The sequence below is a fragment of the Biomphalaria glabrata genome, unplaced genomic scaffold (assembly GCF_947242115.1).
Source record: "Biomphalaria glabrata unplaced genomic scaffold, xgBioGlab47.1 scaffold_20, whole genome shotgun sequence".
NCBI lineage: Eukaryota > Metazoa > Mollusca > Gastropoda > Planorbidae > Biomphalaria > Biomphalaria glabrata.
Genome location: NW_026602928.1, coordinates 1,380 through 20,567, shown reverse-complemented (window position 1 = coordinate 20,567; position 19,188 = coordinate 1,380). Strand labels below are relative to the sequence as shown.

Sequence of the window (19,188 nt, the reverse complement as noted above, 5' to 3'; positions counted from 1 at the left end):
CATTGACACTAAGACATTACCATTTTCAATATAATCATTGACACTAAGACATTACCATTCTCAATCTAACCATTTGTACTGTCTTGAATGGTGTGAATGTTGATTGAATGGTATTAAGGCCTCTTCTGGCCTTGATGTAGTGTTCTTGTATTCTTAATTAAACACATCACATATTATGGATAAAATAATCACAAACACCTCTCTGTCAGACAAATATTTATTACATCAAATAATAGTTCAGAAAGTAGGCAATCTCAGCCATAAAATAGCATCACGAATTATTTCATATCAAATACAAACTACATCCATAGAAAAAGCTCCAATTAGGTACTCATATTATTTAATCCAATTTCATAAAACAGAGACACCTCCGTCTCTTGATACATCATGGCGCTAACTTACTAAAAAAAAACGTGGTCGTGTGATCAAAAATGGTACCTCTTTGCTTGACAATGTGTAAGACCCATTTTCACGTGAACTGAAATCATCTCGTCCATCTCACTCTAATCATAGTGTTACACCATTGACACTAAGACATTACCATCCTCAATCTAATGATTGTCTCACTGTTATCATTGGCACTAAGACATTACCATTCTCAATGTAATCATTGACACTAATACATTACCATTCTCCATCTAGACAAAATTTACATGGTCACAGTTTAAAAGTGAGGAAAGCAACAAACAACAATTAAATTTAAGAATCTATATTCATTACCCAGCTCAAATACAAACAGATGCTTAGATAATAATAAATAATTAATAATATAAATAAAAAATTAGTATAAAAAATATCAATAGTGCAACAACTTGTATTTTTTTTTTTTTTTTTTTTTTGCATTTGCATAGTAACAGAACTGGTATAATAGAAAAATACAAAAGACATAAATGTGGGAGCCAACGCTGAGCCAAAGTAAAAACACAGCATATTTGTATTTTTTTAAGCATTGTTCACCCCAGCAGTAAATCTCTACATGGCAAAATAACAAAGCAAAATTTGAGTAATGGTTTAATAATAATAATGATGCTGAAGATAAAAGATGAGTGCAGTGTTTTCATAAACCCTATTACAACCTACTTTCCTCTATGGCAAAAAGGTGCCTGAGTTAATCTTTATAGTGCTTACAGGAGCACCCCGTTACGCCATCCTTGAAGATACCATTTGGCATGCAGTCGCCCCCCATGTGGGATAATTTTCCAACCCATCACAGCTGTTGAATGATAAGTATTTCTTCTATACTACCCACACCAGCCTCCAGCAGAACATTTTTTTTAAGGTAGTTCTGCCAGCGTATGAAAGTTTGGTGAGAACTACTGCTTGGATATATACATATATATATATTTAATTGTGAAACTTGAAAAATCTTCTTTTTATGAAACAAAACTAAATATAACTTTTATTACAACATAACACTAACCCTAATACTAACCTAGATGAAATGAAATAAATCTAGATGCAATAATATAAAATGGTATTTTAAACAAAATCTAACTCACTACAAAAAACCTGTCTGTACAGTTTCAGATCCCTGGGTAATTTGCATTACACTAGACCATTTTTGTAATTTCACCATCCTCACTGCATTTCCACCAACCAATCGCTAATTTCTCAACGTTACCTTGAAAACACCCACACACACACTCCATAACACTGCTATACACATTTTTATGAACATACAAAACATAAACATTGTATAATTATGTCTTTATATAACTTTTGTTTTATAATTATTTTATCTAAGTAATTGACTAAGTAATTGTAATCATCGTCCTAAATATAATTTTGAGATCTTGTTTTCTAGTCTTAACATTACGAAAGATAACAATCTAAAAGGTTAATAGTTATGGTTCTACAATGCTAAATTTCAGCACATGGAAAGCTTAATGTCTAATTAGAAAAATAAATGTGAAGGTGGTTCTGTACCACACACAGTACCAGAGTGGCAAGGAATTAACTGTAACATGGCAGACGTGCGTTTGAGTTTTGAAGAGCGGAAGCAGATAATTATCAAAATCATCCAAGCCATAACTGTCTGCGCCAATAGCTGCAAAGCCAGCTGCTGGAGATGTGGGAATTGTTGCATTGAACAGAACACCATCAAAAGCTCCAAGTGCATTTGTACCCTAAAAAATAAAAATAATTACATCTTATTTATATACCACAGCTTTAATCATTAAAAGATTCCTTCCAAAAAGTTTCAAAGAGAAATGTTTAGGATTCTGAGCAACACAGAGTAAGCTTAGTTTTTTTAAGTATCAGTCTAATTCATTTTATATAATGTTTTCTCAAGCTCAGTTTACTAACAGAAAGTATTTTAATAGGTTAGTTTTAAAATTGCAGGAGATAATAAGAAGTTTCATTACATTTTTGGTTCTCTGCAGTGGCAATGGACAAAAATATTCACAATGAAAAGCCAATTTCATTCAAGGAATAATTATGTTGGATTAAGTTCAACTCTAATTGCCTTTTTCAACAGCTCTATGTACATAAAAGTTTTGGGAATTCATCTATCAACATGTGACATCAGCATAATGTCATAAACTCTTCTAATAATTTTTTTTCATGACATAAGAGATGGCAGATGATATAAAGGTTATCTGTTTCTGTGGCCTACGGTTAACAAGGGTGTCATGTGGCCAGCACAATGACCAACCGCCTTTACTTTTCCCCAACTAATATCAGGTACCCATTAGAGCTGTGTGGACTCAGAGGCGCCCAAAGATCCAGAAATTAAAAATCTTAGTCTTCACCAGGATTTGTACCCAGGACCCACGGTTTGGAAGCCAAGTGCTTAACTGTTTAACCATGGCGCCTTCATTTTTTTAATTTTTTTTTGTGATTTTTTTCTCAAAAATTGTATACCTTCAAAGTCATCAAGATGAGGCAGAGGAAATGGTTGGGAGGGACGGGGTCAGAATATGATCCTTTTTGTCCAGTAGATATAGTGGTCAGTTTGTAGACTTCATCAAGCCAGACACAAACTGTGAAAGATGGAATGTGATAATATGAATATATATATATGAATACAATATTAAAGTGCTGACTTATTTATTACTAAAGCATCTCCAGATTTTCTTTTGCTAAGTCTTTCTTTTAACCAACTGGTGTGGCACAGCAGTAGGCTCTTTTTTTTTTTCATTGCAAGTCTATGGTTATTTTTTTAAAATCTTTTTGTCTACCAACACTCTTTAAACTATTTCCCAGGTGGATTCCCTACTTTAAATTTCTGTCTGTTAACATTTCAGCAAAGGTACAAGATATGAATATATTGCTTATGTCCTGAGAATGTTCTGCCTTAGACACTTTAGGCCTACTCTGCTACTCTATCACCTAAATAAATTAAGTTATGCTTCTTTTCCTTGGTCTTTGTTTCACTGCCAAGTTTGATACGTAATACAAAAAGAGTCAAAGGAATTCATCAGATTAATTTAATATTTAAAAATAGAATTGACTCACCATTAGTTGTCCCAATGAATGAACCATAATGTCAGGTTGACCATTAACCCTATCTTACTGTACCAGACATTCATGCTTGTTAGTTTAGCCTAAAGATAACAATGGTAGTGATATTTAGCTGCAAACATTTTACTAAATTTATATAACTGGTAATAAATTATTGTTAAAACAAAAGAAAGTCCATATAAAAGAGATACAAATAAAACATAAAACAGTCTAACTTAAAACTAAATAAAATGATTAATTATCACATTCTTTTTAAGACTGGATGGCTGCCTGGTTGTGCAGTATGCACACTGGATTATCTTTCACAATGGTGGGAAGCGTGGTCGAGAGGCCAAGTGCGCTTGAACTTGGCTTGGCTTGGCTACCTAGAAGGGGGCTCGAGGTTCGACACCCGACTCGGGCAGAGATGTGTTTACTGAGCGCCCAAAGGCAGCACAGAAAACCAACTCCTAGATACCCCCTCCCCCCCCACCAGTCCACAAAAGAGATTGGACCAAAAAGCGCTCTGAGCATGCTATAAGCATGAAAGTAGCGCTATATAAAAGCTATAATAATAATAATAATGGTGCCAGGTTCATATTCTGCCAGCTGACATCAAACTTTTGAATTCATTTGTCAGTAATTATATTTTCTTTTTTTTTTTTAAATACAAGCCTCATGCAATAGCAGTCTTTAACTTTTTCTTTATTGTTATAAATTATTTTAAGCAGAAGAATCTAATGAAATATACTTACAAAACTTCCTTTAAGATTTCAAGTTAAAAGTTGTGGGTGAACATCATCCCAGGGTATACCAGGACCTATACAGATAGAGTGGTCATGAGTCTGAAATACAAATAAAGTGATTGTGTCTGAAAAACTTTTTTCTTTTATTAATCAGAGTCAATATGTCATCTAGGTATGTCAAATAGATAAGTTTTCCAACCTGTAGGTATGTCTGACAGATATGTCATAAAGAGTCTTACAGTCTAGTAATGTAACATGCTGACAAATTTTTTCTTTAGAATCTTAAGGGGAGGGGAGGGAGGTAAGAAGAGTGCTTTTAAGAAATTATTACTCACTATGGTTTCAATTACAATGGTCAGGTCAGTTCATCAGGGCTGATCAATCCAACATAAGATCCACTATTTGGTAATTTACCTACGCCACTGTCATGCTTTAAATATTTCCAGCCAATAGAAGTAAATTGAGTTGTATGTGCTGAGAAAGGAAGACAAAAAAATGTTTGTAAAATGTTTCACATATCTTAGTTGTTCCTTCAGAGTTGAAGATAATTTACTTCCTAGTCCTAACTTCCAGCAGGATGACAGCAGGCAGGGTATTAACCCAGGACCATCGAGAAGTCCAAACAATATACTACACGACCAGGCAGCCAGCCTGTATGTATTGTTATAAACTTGGTGGTGGCACAGAGAGGGGTAGTGGTGTGTGTGTAGTCAGCCGACGCAAATCGCCCCAAGCCAGCGCTAGACGAGCGGTCAACCGTGACGAGCTACGACTGTCAGCCGAGTCGTGTCAACAGGACGGTTCGGGAAGGATCGCAGCGTCACGAGAGTTGTAGTTATCTGACCACCTAGAAACGTCGAGCGGCATTCTGTCCGGTTCGAGATGGCCAGTAGGGACCCTATATAAAGAGCGGAGGTGTCGCAGTCAAGACGGTTCACGAGAGAAGGTTCAGAAAGCGGGTTCACGACAGGAGTTCAGAACACGGTCGACTACAGCACAGTTCAACGGTGTGGTCCTGTACGGAGCATTACGACGGTTCAGTGCGGAGTACTGTCAAGTACAGTTGAGACGAACGGCGTCTTGATCTTGGTCTGTGATCGAGTCCGACACAACGAGCCCAAGTGTGTGAAGTCAGTCCCGAACTGTTGAACCCAGTGCAAGCCCAGAACGAGACGGAGAGGCCAGTGCAAGACTTGATACGGCGGAACGGTGTTATCGGAGAGATATTTGTTATCGCAGAGCTATTTGTACTGTTCTACGTGCTGCCAATTGTACAGTATTGGCTGTTATTTATGGACATTAAACCTTTACGTTATTTTGGAGCCCTGACTTGTCAAGTTCTTTAAGTTGGTGGTGTATGGTGCAGTTTGCAGAGAGCCTGGATAGTGAGATTCGTAACAGTATTATAAGTGTGATTCAATATGTTATAAATCTATATTTTATATATGTTATAAGTGTGATTAAATTTGTTTAAAACTACAAAATTCATTTTTTTTAGGTTTACTGTTTTTGACAGTCAAAATAGTGGTTTACATTTTTTTCCCACCATTTAAGAATTCCGATTACAATACAAAATTTAAAAAAATAGAAAAAAAAAACATACACACATACAAAAGATTTGTAAAAAGCCTTGGCAGTCACATCAAACATTTTTTCAAAACCAACAACATGCACATCCTTGATACAAAACACACACACTGGTCATTTTAGCCATAAGAGATGTACCTGTTACCAGATGTACCAGTAAGGTTGATTGGCTGTATTGTTAAAGATTAAAAGCAAACCATTATCCATACAGATCTAGTTTCACTAGAGAAAAGATTTTTTTTCTTGGTATCCAAATTCTTATGTATAAGATTTCTATAATGTGTCTTCTTTCTACTATAACATGCTCAGTACACTTTTATTGTATAAATACGGTAAGGGTTATATAATTTGACTCTAAATGAAAGATTTACCTGCTTTCCATATGAAGGGAGGGAGGGGGGGGGGGGGGCAAACATTATAGTTTCGGTTCTAATGCAGTCATAAGACCATATCTAGTATGACAGTCGACAGTAGAAACTTGCAATTAGATTCCATTATAGTTTCGGTTCTAATGCAGTCATAAGACCCTATCTAGTATGACAGTCGACAGTAGAAACTTGCAATTAGATTCCAAGCAATAGTTCTACACGTATATAGTGAATTTAAGATGTAGCATATAAATTATAATTTCCAAAATCTAAACATAATTTTTTTATTGCACAAAGTTATGCAGCTAGAGCTAAATTTTAAAGTAAGAGGCAATTCACAGTTGGAAACATATGAAAATATAAAGTAAAAATATTAATGTACATCATGCATCAGGTTTAATTACAAAATGAGGATACTGAACACTTCAAGAACTTTAAATATTTCCTTTTCCACAACCAAGGTAACCAATCGAGCCTAGTAGGAAGCGTGGTCAAGAGGCCAACTATGCTTGAACTTGGCTTAGCTTGGCTGCCTATGAAGGGGGCAAGAGGTTCGACACACAACTCGAGTTGAGTTGTGTTTACTGAGTGCTTTAAGGCAGTTAGAAAACCTACTCCTACTGGTCCACAAATGAGATTGGACCATAGTGCTCTGAGCATGCTATAAGCATGAAAGTAGCGCTATATGAAAGCCATAATTTATTTATATAGTAAATATTTAGGGTTAGAAACATGCTTACAATTCAAGTAGATTTCCTTATTGAATGACACTACAAAATGTAATCATGTATAATCTGGATATTCTTCTTTGTTTTTATTATTCATTAACTTCAACAGACCTACTTTTTTTTCAGTGTCAGAGCAGAAGCACCAACAGATGTTTCATTTTTTAAAAATCTTTTTTAAAAAAAAAAAGACTCACAACATAGCAAGTAAACTGCTTTACTATCGAAGTTAGTGGAATTAAATCGATATCTATTTAGGTGAATAGATAGTTTCAGACAGGATGCATGCCATAGTTTTACTTCTTCTAGACTTAATCATTATTTCAATTTATCAGACAATAGTTACCCAGATAACGGTCCTGACTGCCAGGTCGTGCAGTTTGCGCGCTGGACTGTCAATCGGATTTATCGATGGTCTCTGGTTCAAACCCTGCCTGCTCCCATCCCCCGTCACCCTGTGGGAGGTTTGGACTAGGAAGTAAACTATCTTCAACTCTGAAGGGACATCCGAAACATGTAAAACAATTTACAAACATTCCAAAGATAAATACATGTTAAATTAGTTATAGCTTATGAAGACATATAGCTATTGACATTATTTTAAAATCAATTGTTGATTTAACATAATCATCAATTTAGTGGCTCAGAAAAGAAGAAATGTCTGAAAAAATGATTATAATTCTTAGAATAGTTGCGGATTAAAATGTAATAAGAATGCCTTTTAAAACTTGCAATCTATAGGGCAGATGATGTAAATGTCATCTGTTTCTCTGTGGCCTACAGTTATAAAGGTATCATGATATGGCCAGCACAATGATAAACCTTCTTTACTTTCCCCAACTAATGTCATTAAAATTGCACGGACTTGAGGCACTGTATGATCCTGAAATTCAAAAACAATCTTCACCAAGATTTGAACCTGAAAACTCTAGCTCAAAAGCAGCTGCACTTAACCACTTAGCAAGTCCTCCCTCCCCCCCATTAAAAAAATCAAATGTTCAATTATGAATCAGCACATCATCATTTGCAGAGAGAATTGCTGCCAATCTTGTGCCTATACAGGATATAGCTAGCTTAAGTACAATAGAGATAACTTTATTCAAGAATTTTTAACTTTGGCTGAATGTGACAAGCTAATTCAGCAACTGGCTTATACTGTAACATTTATTTAAATATTTTAGACTAAAATTACAACTATTATACACTAAAATAAAATGTTATTTCATTCACTATGTCATTATGTTATGAAGTGTTTACCCTGGCCCAGCATCCTCCTCCTTTTGCAGCATTACATGTACTGTAATCTTCAGGGGCCCAAAGACTTTTTCCAGTGATGTAAGCCTCCAGAGAATCATATGTCCTTGGATAATGGCAGCTGTGAACAGAATCACTTTTGCATAACACTTTCCAAAACTATTTAAATATATTAATATATGCCTTTATTGTAAAAACAACCTCATAATAATATACTTATTCTTTTAAAAGTTTCATAGAATTTATTACATGTTAGATATCCTTATATGTTCACCTAGATGTCTACAAGCTAGCAGAGCTGTTTGTTAGAAAGTTGATTAGATCTTTCCAAACTCAGAAAACCACTTTCAAAACTTAATAAATAATGAACAATACACAAGTTACACCTAAAATAAAAATGCCAACAAAAGAGCTATTCAGGCTTTAGATGGGAACCCACAGGCACAAGGCACAGAGGAAGACCAAAAAGAACAGGACAACACAATCTTTATATCTTCTAGATTACAGGCATTACTTCAAAAGAGAATATAATTATGTCCTATGCATTTCATGATCAATCTAGTCAGGCATGTTAATAAGTTACTTCACCTCTACTAAGTCATTGGTTTTCCTGGCCGATTGAGGCATCCCATTTCCCCTCTCTAATGGCATTAGGGAAAATTGAAAATAATTATGTGGTGTTGTCTTTTTATCTGTTTCTATCTCATCATCACTAGTTTTGGGGAGTAAAAAACGTAACCAACATACCCAATAGCATAAACAGATTTAGCTCATTTTTTTTTATCTTTGAAGATGTCATGAGCAATATCCCATCCTCCATCATGTGCTATAATTAAAATATTTTTAAAAGCCATTTAAATCCCAAGCCTGGGTGATAAAGGAGGAGGGTTTGGCGTGGGGCTAGCGACCCCCACCCTGTGAAACCACTATTGCTACAGAAACGGCAAACTCGACACACCAGGTGGGAGGAGGCTTCAGACATTGCCAGATCTTTATGGAGACAGCTTGCCGCCCAATGCGCCGAACGGCGCGGGAGGACCTAAGTCTAAAGTAAGTTTAAATCTAATGCATTTCTCAAAGTCTGCAAATAGAGAGATAACAAAGATATCTGGTAAATGTTGTATGCAGGCCTTCTAACAGAACTAATAATTTCAAAAACAAAAATGATTTGGAAAATATGACCCTAAATATACAATCTGTTGAATTTCAATAATCAATTTATTTATGAACCATCTGGTTTATTATATATTCAAAAAATATTTTGATATGTTTAAAAGCTATAGAAGATTGTCCTTATGATCACTTGAGAAAAAATGTCAATATACTTTAAAAGTCAGAATACTTTTTATATCATTTCTACAATGATTCCCTATAGAATAAGTGATGCCTTTTGATGACAAGAAACTAATCTTTAACTCTTGGACAACTATCAGATACATCCAATATGATCTGGTAAAAACAAAGATCTTCACTTTTTCCAAAAATATACAAGTATTATTATACAGTATGTCTTATAAAGATAGTATAGTATAAAATGTAGACAATTACCTTAATAATAAGTCCCAAGATAAGTTAGGAATGCAGTATTTTCCGTGGCTGTGCAGCCCCAGCTGAGACCTACATATTTATATAATCAACACTATAGCCTCTCTCATTCCATATCTGATGAAGATAAATTAAAATTAGTTGTTAGATTTATACAAAGTCCCTGTGGGGCTGAGGGGCATACACCAGTTGGCTACCTTTCAAGGGGGCTGGATTTAGAATTCCAGTAAGCACCACACATTTTCATAAATTTTCAATTTAGATTTGGCTTGAGCTATGTTGCAGAAAGGGTTAAGTAAGGGTTGGAAACAGCATGGAAATCTTCTCAGAAATACTGCTTCTCCCCACATGTTCCCCAAAGAGCTTAAACTGAGCACTGAGCAAGCTTTATGTTATGATAAACCAAAGAAAAATAATAAATAAATAAACATCTAAATTTCATTCAACAGAAAAGTAAAATCTAGACAGTCAACTGTTAATTAAGGCTAGTAGAAACTAGAACAAATATATTCGTTTTGTAGAGTTCATTTTCAATAATGTTTTTTTTTTATGTTGCTATCTTGACTAAGGCTAACTCATTTGACACAGAGGGCATTTCAAACCCAAGCAAAGGGGCATAGCACTTGTATTACATATTAACATAAACTTTTTCATATAGAGTTAAATATAAATATCTTTATATTATGAACTAAACTGTGTATGTAATAGAGACCAACAAAAAAACAAAAACAGTCTAGAGAAAACCAATACATAAGACCATAGAAAGTGTAGGGGCAGCTACGGAAACTTACCCCAAAGTAGTCTATTGTTAAATTATGCCTTCTTTTAGCTCCAGTAATCCATCCCTTCTTTGTCTACTCAATCAATCATATACACTCTGGACTATCGTTTAGTGGTCTCCATGATCCTAGGTTAGACCCCTGCCTGCTGCCACCTCACATCTTCTTGTGGGACGTTCAAGCTAGAATGTAGTTGTTTTCAACTCTGAAGGAACATCTGAAACATGTAAAACATTTTTACAATAATCAGAATGGGTCACCACAATTTAGATCCTGCACACAGAATAATTCCAGACTCATCATAGATAATCAGTAAGTCAAAGTTAATAAGTAAATACTGTTTGCATCAGTTTAATTTAACTGAAAAAAAAAAACATTATTACATTATAATAAATATGTAATAGAAAAAAGCAGTTTTAAAATCATAATCAAGAAATTACTATTTTTCTCAAATTTACCTTAATTATAAATAGTCTAAGATTTCATTCCCCTGAATCTCTGGATAGTTGACAAAGTAGTTTTGAAGTTGCCTAGGAAAACATTTTTTTTTTAGGAATTAGTTTCAAAAAGATCAAACTCATGCCTGTAATAAACCTTCCTCAGTTACCAGTACTATAAAAAAAAATCCTGTGTTTGGTACCATGGGGTCAGTTTAAGCTTTATTAGTCTCATTGTAATTTTTTCATGTATGTTTTGAATTTTCTTAATTAAATAACATTAAATCTCTAAAATCAGTGGCCTGACTTTTAAACTTATCTGTTTGTTTCTAGTGTAACAGTGTAAGCTTACTTTATCAACTCTATGAGTCTCATTTATTCTATTTTACAAGTTGTTTTTTTTTTATTTGCTTAGTTGTTGCTTTTTTTTTTTTAAAGCATCAAATTTACATAAAGAAAAAATAATATTGTAATGTACTAGTTTAGAGAGTAGGTTAGTTTTGTTAGTTAAATATATTGTGTATAGTTTTAGTAATGACGTAGTAAGACAGACTAATGACGTAGTAGACTTAGGCGAACAAGAGACCAACATGGCTAGAAGTAGGTTGTGTTTTGAATAGTAGTTGAATAGCAGTTAGATATAGCAACGTTTTAGAAAGACTGGACGGTTTTCCCAGTGGTTAATAAAGTCTCATTTTATAGAACTGAATGTTGTTATCAAGTATATCTATTTTGTAAGGTTCTGTGGCTAATGTTAAGTAATTATTGATACATAGTCGAAGTCAGATTAGATTAGCCCACAACATTATTTTGGCGACCCCAAGGCCAGAACGAACGCCATGCCATTATTTTGACGACCCAGTGAAGGGATTGAAGAACGTCAGAACATTGCCTGAAGTGAGCCAGAAATTTGTAGCAGTTGAACTAGAGTTCGTGAGACATTGAGAAGTCGACAGTTTTACTTCGCTGTCAAGTAAGTCATTCGTCGTGAAGTCGGCCTACAATATTTTGAGCAGCGCTCGTTATTAACTTTGCAAGGTCATTGAAGTTGACCGTTAGAATCACTTTGTCAGTTAGACAGTGATGTATAGAGGACGTCATTCTTCTAAAGTACTAGTCTAGATCCACTAGATCTACACACGAGTGATGGTATACCCTACTACCACACTGTGTACTCGTCTGTTCAACCTGTGAGGTTGCGTATTTTGTTCATTAGAGAGAGAGTTGGACTTAGCAATTTTTTGTATCTCTCTTGAGTGAGACAGTACCACTAGCTTGTCTCAGTATTGACTTTTGCATAGTGTTGTTCCTGACCTGAAGATAGTGGAAGTGAAACATTGAGCTGTTATTTGGAACTTCATCTTTGTTGCCGTCAAGATTGTTTTGAGTCGTCGCAGACTACATTTTCGTCGTATACCTCACCACACCTGTGAGCTTGTTTTCATCAGGGACTGCGCTGCAACAGAGACATTATCGTCGAAGTAGTTGTGAATTATTATTATCGTCGTCATCATTGAATCAGACGCCTTAGAAGGGATTCGTCGTACATGACATTGAACTATTACTGCCAGATTGACTGCACTCTTACCACTTTGGAACTTATTCGTTGAAGAGGAACCTGAGCCGTTACTGCCTGCCTTGAGGAACTGTGGACCCGGAAGTTTGACTGAATCGATATCGTCACCTTCTGTGAACATTACACCTGTGTGTTTGGTGATTGCAACACTTTGCCAGGAGTTGATCTACACTTGAGCTGCGAACCGAAGCCTTCCAGATTGCCAGGACGGAGGAGCCTGAACTGACCACTGACCCTTGTGTGATACTTGTTGGCCGAAAGGGATTTCAATATAAAAGATAAGTTTATTTTTCCTTCTATTAGTCTGTTTAAAATAGATTCTGTAGGCCTCAGTGGCCACTTGCTAGTTTATTGCTACCAGGTTAAATCAGGGTGAACCGGGAGTGTTCTTAAAATTGGGTATTTACTAGCAAGGAGCCCACGTATATGTATAGTTGTCAACTTGTCTTGTATGTAAACGTGAATCTTTTTTTTTTTAAAAGTCTCGTACCGTTTCAAAACTATTGTATCACTTTTGTCTCTAATCTTTCTATCAGACGAAAGTCTCATCTCTCATAGATGTTGGCCTATTTGGTGTATATATTTATTTCTTTATTCAATTAATTTTTTTGTGTGTGATAATCTTACGTATTGATAAAGTAGGCTACATTTATTTAGCCTTATCTAGCAGTAATCTAAGGTGAGTCTGGACAATTAGCAGTATACTATTGTCTGTGTAAGAAACCAGTGTTAAACTAAGTACCCTTGTCATATATAGAAATAGTGTTGTTGTCTAAGATTATAATAGTAACATAATGGCTACAGCTCCAGGAGATGATATGGAGACTTTTCGCCAGCAAATTATTGCTGAGGCTAGACAATTAGAACTTAAAGGGAAGGACCTAACTAGCTATGTGCAGCAAATGGTAACAATAGAGAGAGATAGAATAGACAAGATAAGGGAGAAAGAAAAAGATAGAGAAGCACAATTAATAAAAGAAGAAGCAGATAGAAAATTACAGTATGATTTAGAGAAATTGAGGTTAGATGCTGAATTGAAAAAACAAAACACAAATGATAGGCCTACTGTTCAGAGTGAAAACATAAACAATAGTAATAGTACAAGTAATGGTAATAGCATGAATGAAAATAGGGATAATCAAAGTACTAATCATTGGCTGAGAAAGAAACTGCAGCCCTTTCAGGAAGATAAAGACAGTATTTCAGATTATTTAAAGCGTTTTGAGATCAAAATGAGCAGTTGTAACATAAGAGAAAATGAATGGTCTCAAATCTTACTTGATTTTGTTCAAGGTCAAGCATTAACTATTTGTCAGAACCATGATCATACCCTTCAGAATAGTTATGATATATTAAAGAAAGAGCTTCTTAATGCCTATGGTCATAATGCCAGTACATTTAGGAAAAAATATTTTGAAAATTTTCCTAGTAGTCAGATAGATCCTTAAACAACAGTAAATCTTGAAAAAGATTATTTCAGTAAATGGATGTCATTTGAACAAATAGATCAAAGCTATGAGGGACTTAAAAACTTTATTTTGATAGATAACTTTACAAACAAATGTGAATCTCAGTTACAGTCATTTATAAAAGAGAGAAAACCAAAAAATTTAGAGGACATAGTTATTATTATGAGAACTTACAGCAGTGCTTATCCTAATAATTCATTTTCAAATAAAGACAAGAAACACATTGATTTTGTAGGATATAGTAAAGAAACTAAGAGTAAAGATAGACATGAAAGCAGAAATGATAGAAATAGAGATAATACAAACTATAGAGAGATCATCTGTTTTAATTGTCAAGGTAGAGGACATATTGCAGCACACTGTAAAAAAGTGAATTACAATAGATCAGAAAATATGGACAGTTACAGGAAACAGAGTAGGAAAGTTGAGTTTAAAGAGAACAGAAACAGAAATAACAAAAGTAGAGTGTATTTCACCAATGATAGGGACAGTAGAGAAAGTAGTGATAATGAAGAAGTAGAAGAGATGAACTATTGTATGGGGTGTAGAAGAAATAAATTTTGCAGAAGATGAAGCCAACAGAGTGAGAGTACACTCTGGTTTTATTAATGGGAAACCTATGAGGTTTGTCAAAGATTCGGGATGCAGTACAGTTGGAATTAGGAGTAACTTAGTTAAACCAGATTGTTTATTAGGCTATGAAAAAAAAGTAAGGTTGATAGATGGCAGTATCAAGCGCTATCAAGCCTGTAGAGTTTTCTTAGAAACACCATTTTATACTGGTTATTGTAAAGGTTTAGCAATACCAGGATTGTCTCATGATTTGCTTTTAGGCAATATACATGGACTAAAGGAACTGACTCAAAGAGAGATAGATAGCTGGAATAGAAGACATGAATACAAAATGAGACAAAGAAATTCTTATGGTAAAGTGAGAAGAAACATTTTTTGTTTTAAATGTCAAAGAAAGGGACATATTGCCAGGCAATGCAGAAGTTGTGACTATTCAGATAGAAGATCTGACCATTATGAGTATGACAGAAATTTTGATAGCAATGTCTATGATAGCACAGTATCATAGAGGGAACCCTCAGAGAAGATGTAACTTTGATGAGTACCAGGGTACAAGGGACAATTGTAGGTCATATAGACCTTACCAAAGAAGAAATGGAGAAGCAGAATATAGTTGGAGAAAGTAAATTCTTGATGGTTTACTTATAAGTATATATAGATATATATACCAGCATTGGTTTAATTGTATAGTACATGAACATGTTGAGTTCTTTTAGATTGTAAATAAGTTGTATATGTTATGATATTTATTTGTATGCTATAGTATGGCACTTATAAGACTGTGTTGATGAGAAAGGGAAATAATTTGAAGAGTTATAGTTTTAAATAGAGATAATATATACTGAAAGCTTATTGGAAAGTAAGTATGGGCAGAAGTATTATATTTTCTTTGTGTGTATCATCACATCGATCATTTGTAAATTTTAGATTCCTGAGGAAATGGTAAGCGAAGGAAGAAATAAGCTTGAATCTATTGATGGGTTGGAAATTTAGGGATGCCTCAAGTATCACTGTTTAAACGTTGTAATAAGTTGTTAATGGATTTTTACTGTTTGTATCCATAATAGGAAAATGTCATGAAGTTGTGATGCTTCTTGATGCTCTTGAAGATGGACAGTGAGATGTTACTTGGCATCGTAAACAACATTATTGTGATGTGATGAACCTTATCTTGTACAACGTAGCTTGAACCTTGTACAGCGTAACTTGTGGTAACTACAACGTAATGTTTCGTACTCATGGACTGTTACACTATGTGCAGAAAGGTCACACTTTGAACTATGTGTCACATCACGTACCACATTCAACAGAAGTCTTAGTATTGAACTGTGTATCACGTCAGATACCTCACTCAGCAGTATTGTGTCAGAGACTATATGGACTTTTTAAAGTTGTGTTTTACAGTGACATTACTATTTGTTCAGTAAGTGTGTTACTGAGCTTACCTTGTTGGATGTCAAAGGACTTACTTTGGTGAATTGTAAGTTTACCGCAGTGAGATGTCTGTGAATGAACTTTGTGAGATACCAGTGAACCTACCTGAGATGTCAAGAGAATCTATTTGTTGTGTTGTCCAGTTACTGTATTTGTTTTTTCAAACAAAATTCTCCTTGCTATTGTAAAGACATTTTACTGTACTTTTTGTAAAAAATTGTTAAACAATTTTTTTTTAGAAAGGGGGAAGGAAATGTAATGTACTAGTTTAGAGAGTAGGTTAGTTTTGTTAGTTAAATATATTGTGTATAGTTTTAGCGACGGTAAAAGTAATGACGTAGTAAGACAGACTAATGACGTAGTAGACTTAGGCGAACAAGAGATCAACATGGCATTATGTTAGAAGTAGGCTGTTTTGAATAGTAATTGAATAGTAGTTAGTTATAGCGACGTTTTAGAAAGACTGGACGGATTTCCCAGTGGTTAATAAAGCATCATTTTATAGAACTGAATGTTGTTATCAAGTCTATCTATTTTGTAATGTTCTGTGGCTAATGTTAAAGTAATAATTGCACAACATGAAGTCAGATTAGATTAGCCCACAACAATATTCAGAACAACACTGCTGTGGCATTCATACTCTCTCGCCTTGACTACTGCAGCGCCATCCTAGCAGGTATACTTGATGACAAAATAGCCAAGATGCAACATATTCAGAACAACGCCCCATGAATAGTACTTAGAAAAACAAGACAAGATTCTGCTACTACGCTCTTTTGTTAATTGGAGGCACAGTAGCTGAGTGGTAAAGCACTTAGCTATCTGAACCAGGGGTCCCGGGTTCAAATCCTGTCAAAGACTCGAATTTCTAATTTTGGGATCTTTGAGTTTAGCGGTTGGTTGTTGTGCTGGCCTCATGACACCCTATTTAACCATGGGCCAGAGAAACAGATGAACTTTACATCATCTGCCCCATGGTCTGAAAGGGGAACTTTTTTTTTTTTTTTATAATTATGTCAATTGGCTATGAAAACATTTTTATTCACATGACTGATGGGCCAATACATTTTGAAGTAACTCTTTTTAAAGGGATCTGCTTAATATAATAAAGCAATCATAAAAACTGCTTATCTATTGTATCAATGAACAAAACTATACTTGCATACACTGACCTTTGGTGAGCATCAGCTGAGGCTTGTGTAGCCCACATAATTACCAATGAAAACACTTTTTTGCAGCTGTATGTGATGAATTTCATTCCCAGCATGCCTTCTATATGACTGCTGCCATGGCTCACCTGGTGTGGCATTGGAAATAAGAAACTAATTAGATTATTCCAAGTCTTTTAGAGTTTTATATTCTGGTGTTAGAGAGACACATTACAAATGTTAAATCAATTTCAGAATGAAATGTTTGTTAATCTTCATCTGCTGAGAGAGACAATATTTCTTTTCCAAGCTGCATTCCTTCATCACATTTACCTATCCTTTAGCATGTTAGACCATTGGGGCACCACAAAGATCTGTTGACCATCTTTCTGCTTAGTTCCTTAGCTTTAGATTTTTTTTAAAACATGGGCTGCCCAAACATTATTGCCTCTCTATTGATCTTAAGAAATGCCAAGCTTTACATTAGGCACCCACCCTTTCCAGCAGCTGCCCAAAGAAATGACATAGTTGGTAGTTTAACTAAATACAGTTATGATGAATGCCAGAAACAAAGAAAAATATAGAACGAACTAATAGTGCAATGCAATGAACTGTAAAACACACTGAGAACATGTTTAGCTTTTTTTTTTTTCAATTTGAAAAATTGTTTTTAAAAACTTTTAAATTATTTGTTATATGTAGGGTTCTTGAGTTTATAAGGCTCATTTTGTCACCATTTTGTTCTAGAGTTATTTTAAAAGGAAGTTGAAAATTAAAACAGTCATAACTTAGGAATGTTTTAAAGTCAACTTACTGCTGAAAATGTACCAGCAATAATACAAGTATGGACAGTCCAGGATACAGACAGTTGTTGGCTAACAAGGCAAAGCTGAACTCATCTAACCTAACCCTAACCCATCTTCACGCACAATATGATCTGTATAGTACAAACTTTGATGTCAAAATGTAAATATATTAATAACATTAATGATATTCTAACTCTATTTGAGTAAAGGCCTAAGAGTTTCACCTGAACTGTGTGAAATAAATATTTACCAAGTTTCATATGTATTTTATTGCCGGCAATAAGAGGTAAAGATACTGACGACAGTCTGGTGTAAAGTCTTTCACATCCCAGGATCTTAAAATGGTATGACGATCCTTAAAATACAAATAAAAACTCCATGAGTCACAAACATCACAATTTTTGTTATCTTTTAGCTCACTTGGTTACCTAAATTAGTCTATATCAATATACTTTTTATAATGCTTTTATCAAGTCTGACTGACTTTTTGATAAAAATTGTGTACATGTTATTCTCCCACTTCCCATACTCAGATCAAGTTGAAACATAGCACTATTATTCATTGTCCTTAACAAAACATAATTAATCAAAGAGTTAAATGATTATTGGCTACATGTAATTTTAATTGGGGAAAAGTAAAGCTGGTTGGTCATTGTGCTGGCCACATGACACCCTCACTTACAATAGGCCACAGAAACAGATGATCTTTATATCATCTGTCCTATAGACCTCAAGGTCTGAAAGGGGAACTTTCCTTTTTTATGTGTTCTTATACAAACTGACAGGAGAAGGGATGAAAGGCGGAACACTGGCGCCTCAAAACCAGTTTAGCTTCGTGTTGATGGGGCATGTCAGCCTAAATAACGCAACCCATATAGGAGAAGGAAAACTCTGACTACAAACCTCCACTCTGTGGCAATATTCCCCCGTGTGGGTATCGGGGCTTGGAAATGACCAAGAGAAATAAATAACCCCACTGCCTTTCCAGTTGCATTTCACTAAGTGAATAATAGTGGACCTTCCCCCCCTCTAGGTGCTTTTTGACGGAGGTCTGGATTGCACTACACCAGACGGAGGTCCTTGTCTCACTACATTCTAATACTAGATATAAATCCATCATGAAGTGTTTTTTTTTCTGGATCTGGTGAATGTGATATGGTGAAGGGGCCTGGATCCAGGATGTGACGATTCCACAGGGCATACCCAGGGCACAGTCCACTTTAAGCTTTCTACTGCAGAAAAGTTCCATTTGGAGAGCTCTATGGATGGCCGAGAATGGTCTAAAAGCCTGAGGAAA

At 35.0% G+C, this 19,188-nt stretch overlaps 1 protein-coding gene across 8 annotated transcripts; it reads right to left on the bottom strand.

The window, feature by feature from the left end:
• Positions 1 to 203: 203 nt before the first annotated feature.
• LOC129924123 (uncharacterized) lies at positions 204 to 18,300 on the bottom strand. 8 transcript variants are annotated; one of them, XR_008776042.1, is made up of 12 exons: positions 18,142 to 18,300; positions 17,900 to 18,022; positions 17,110 to 17,234; positions 10,907 to 10,978; positions 10,461 to 10,665; positions 9,673 to 9,786; positions 8,101 to 8,245; positions 4,526 to 4,664; positions 4,200 to 4,289; positions 3,460 to 3,548; positions 2,866 to 2,984; positions 204 to 2,126 (listed from the first exon to the last, which is right to left on the bottom strand). XR_008776042.1 is itself a non-coding variant. In XM_056017954.1 (3 exons), the coding sequence occupies exons 1-3, from the start codon at positions 8,945 to 8,947 to the stop codon at positions 1,895 to 1,897; spliced, it is 426 nt and encodes a 141-aa protein (XP_055873929.1). In that variant the 5' UTR covers positions 8,948 to 8,978; the 3' UTR covers positions 204 to 1,894. The 8 variants fall into 8 exon arrangements, 1 of the variants encoding a protein (XP_055873929.1); XR_008776037.1 differs by having other exon boundaries at positions 8,128 to 8,245; positions 18,142 to 18,279; XR_008776039.1 differs by lacking the exon at positions 9,673 to 9,786 and having other exon boundaries at positions 8,128 to 8,245; positions 18,142 to 18,276.
• Positions 18,301 to 19,188: the final 888 nt, after the last annotated feature.

What these genes read in the sequence shown, in the direction of transcription:
- LOC129924123 (XM_056017954.1), bottom strand. Translation starts at nt 8,947, where the DNA reads ATGATGGAGGATGGGATATTGCTCATGACATCTTCAAAGATAAAAAAA. An exon ending in AAATCTGTTTATGCTATTGG is followed by an intron (nt 8,246 to 8,871) that starts GTATGTTGGTTA and finishes TTCTGTTCACAG; the next exon opens with CTGCCATTATCCAAGGACAT. An exon ending in GAGGAGGATGCTGGGCCAGG is followed by an intron (nt 2,127 to 8,127) that starts GTAAACACTTCA and finishes TTTATTTTTTAG; the next exon opens with GGTACAAATGCACTTGGAGC.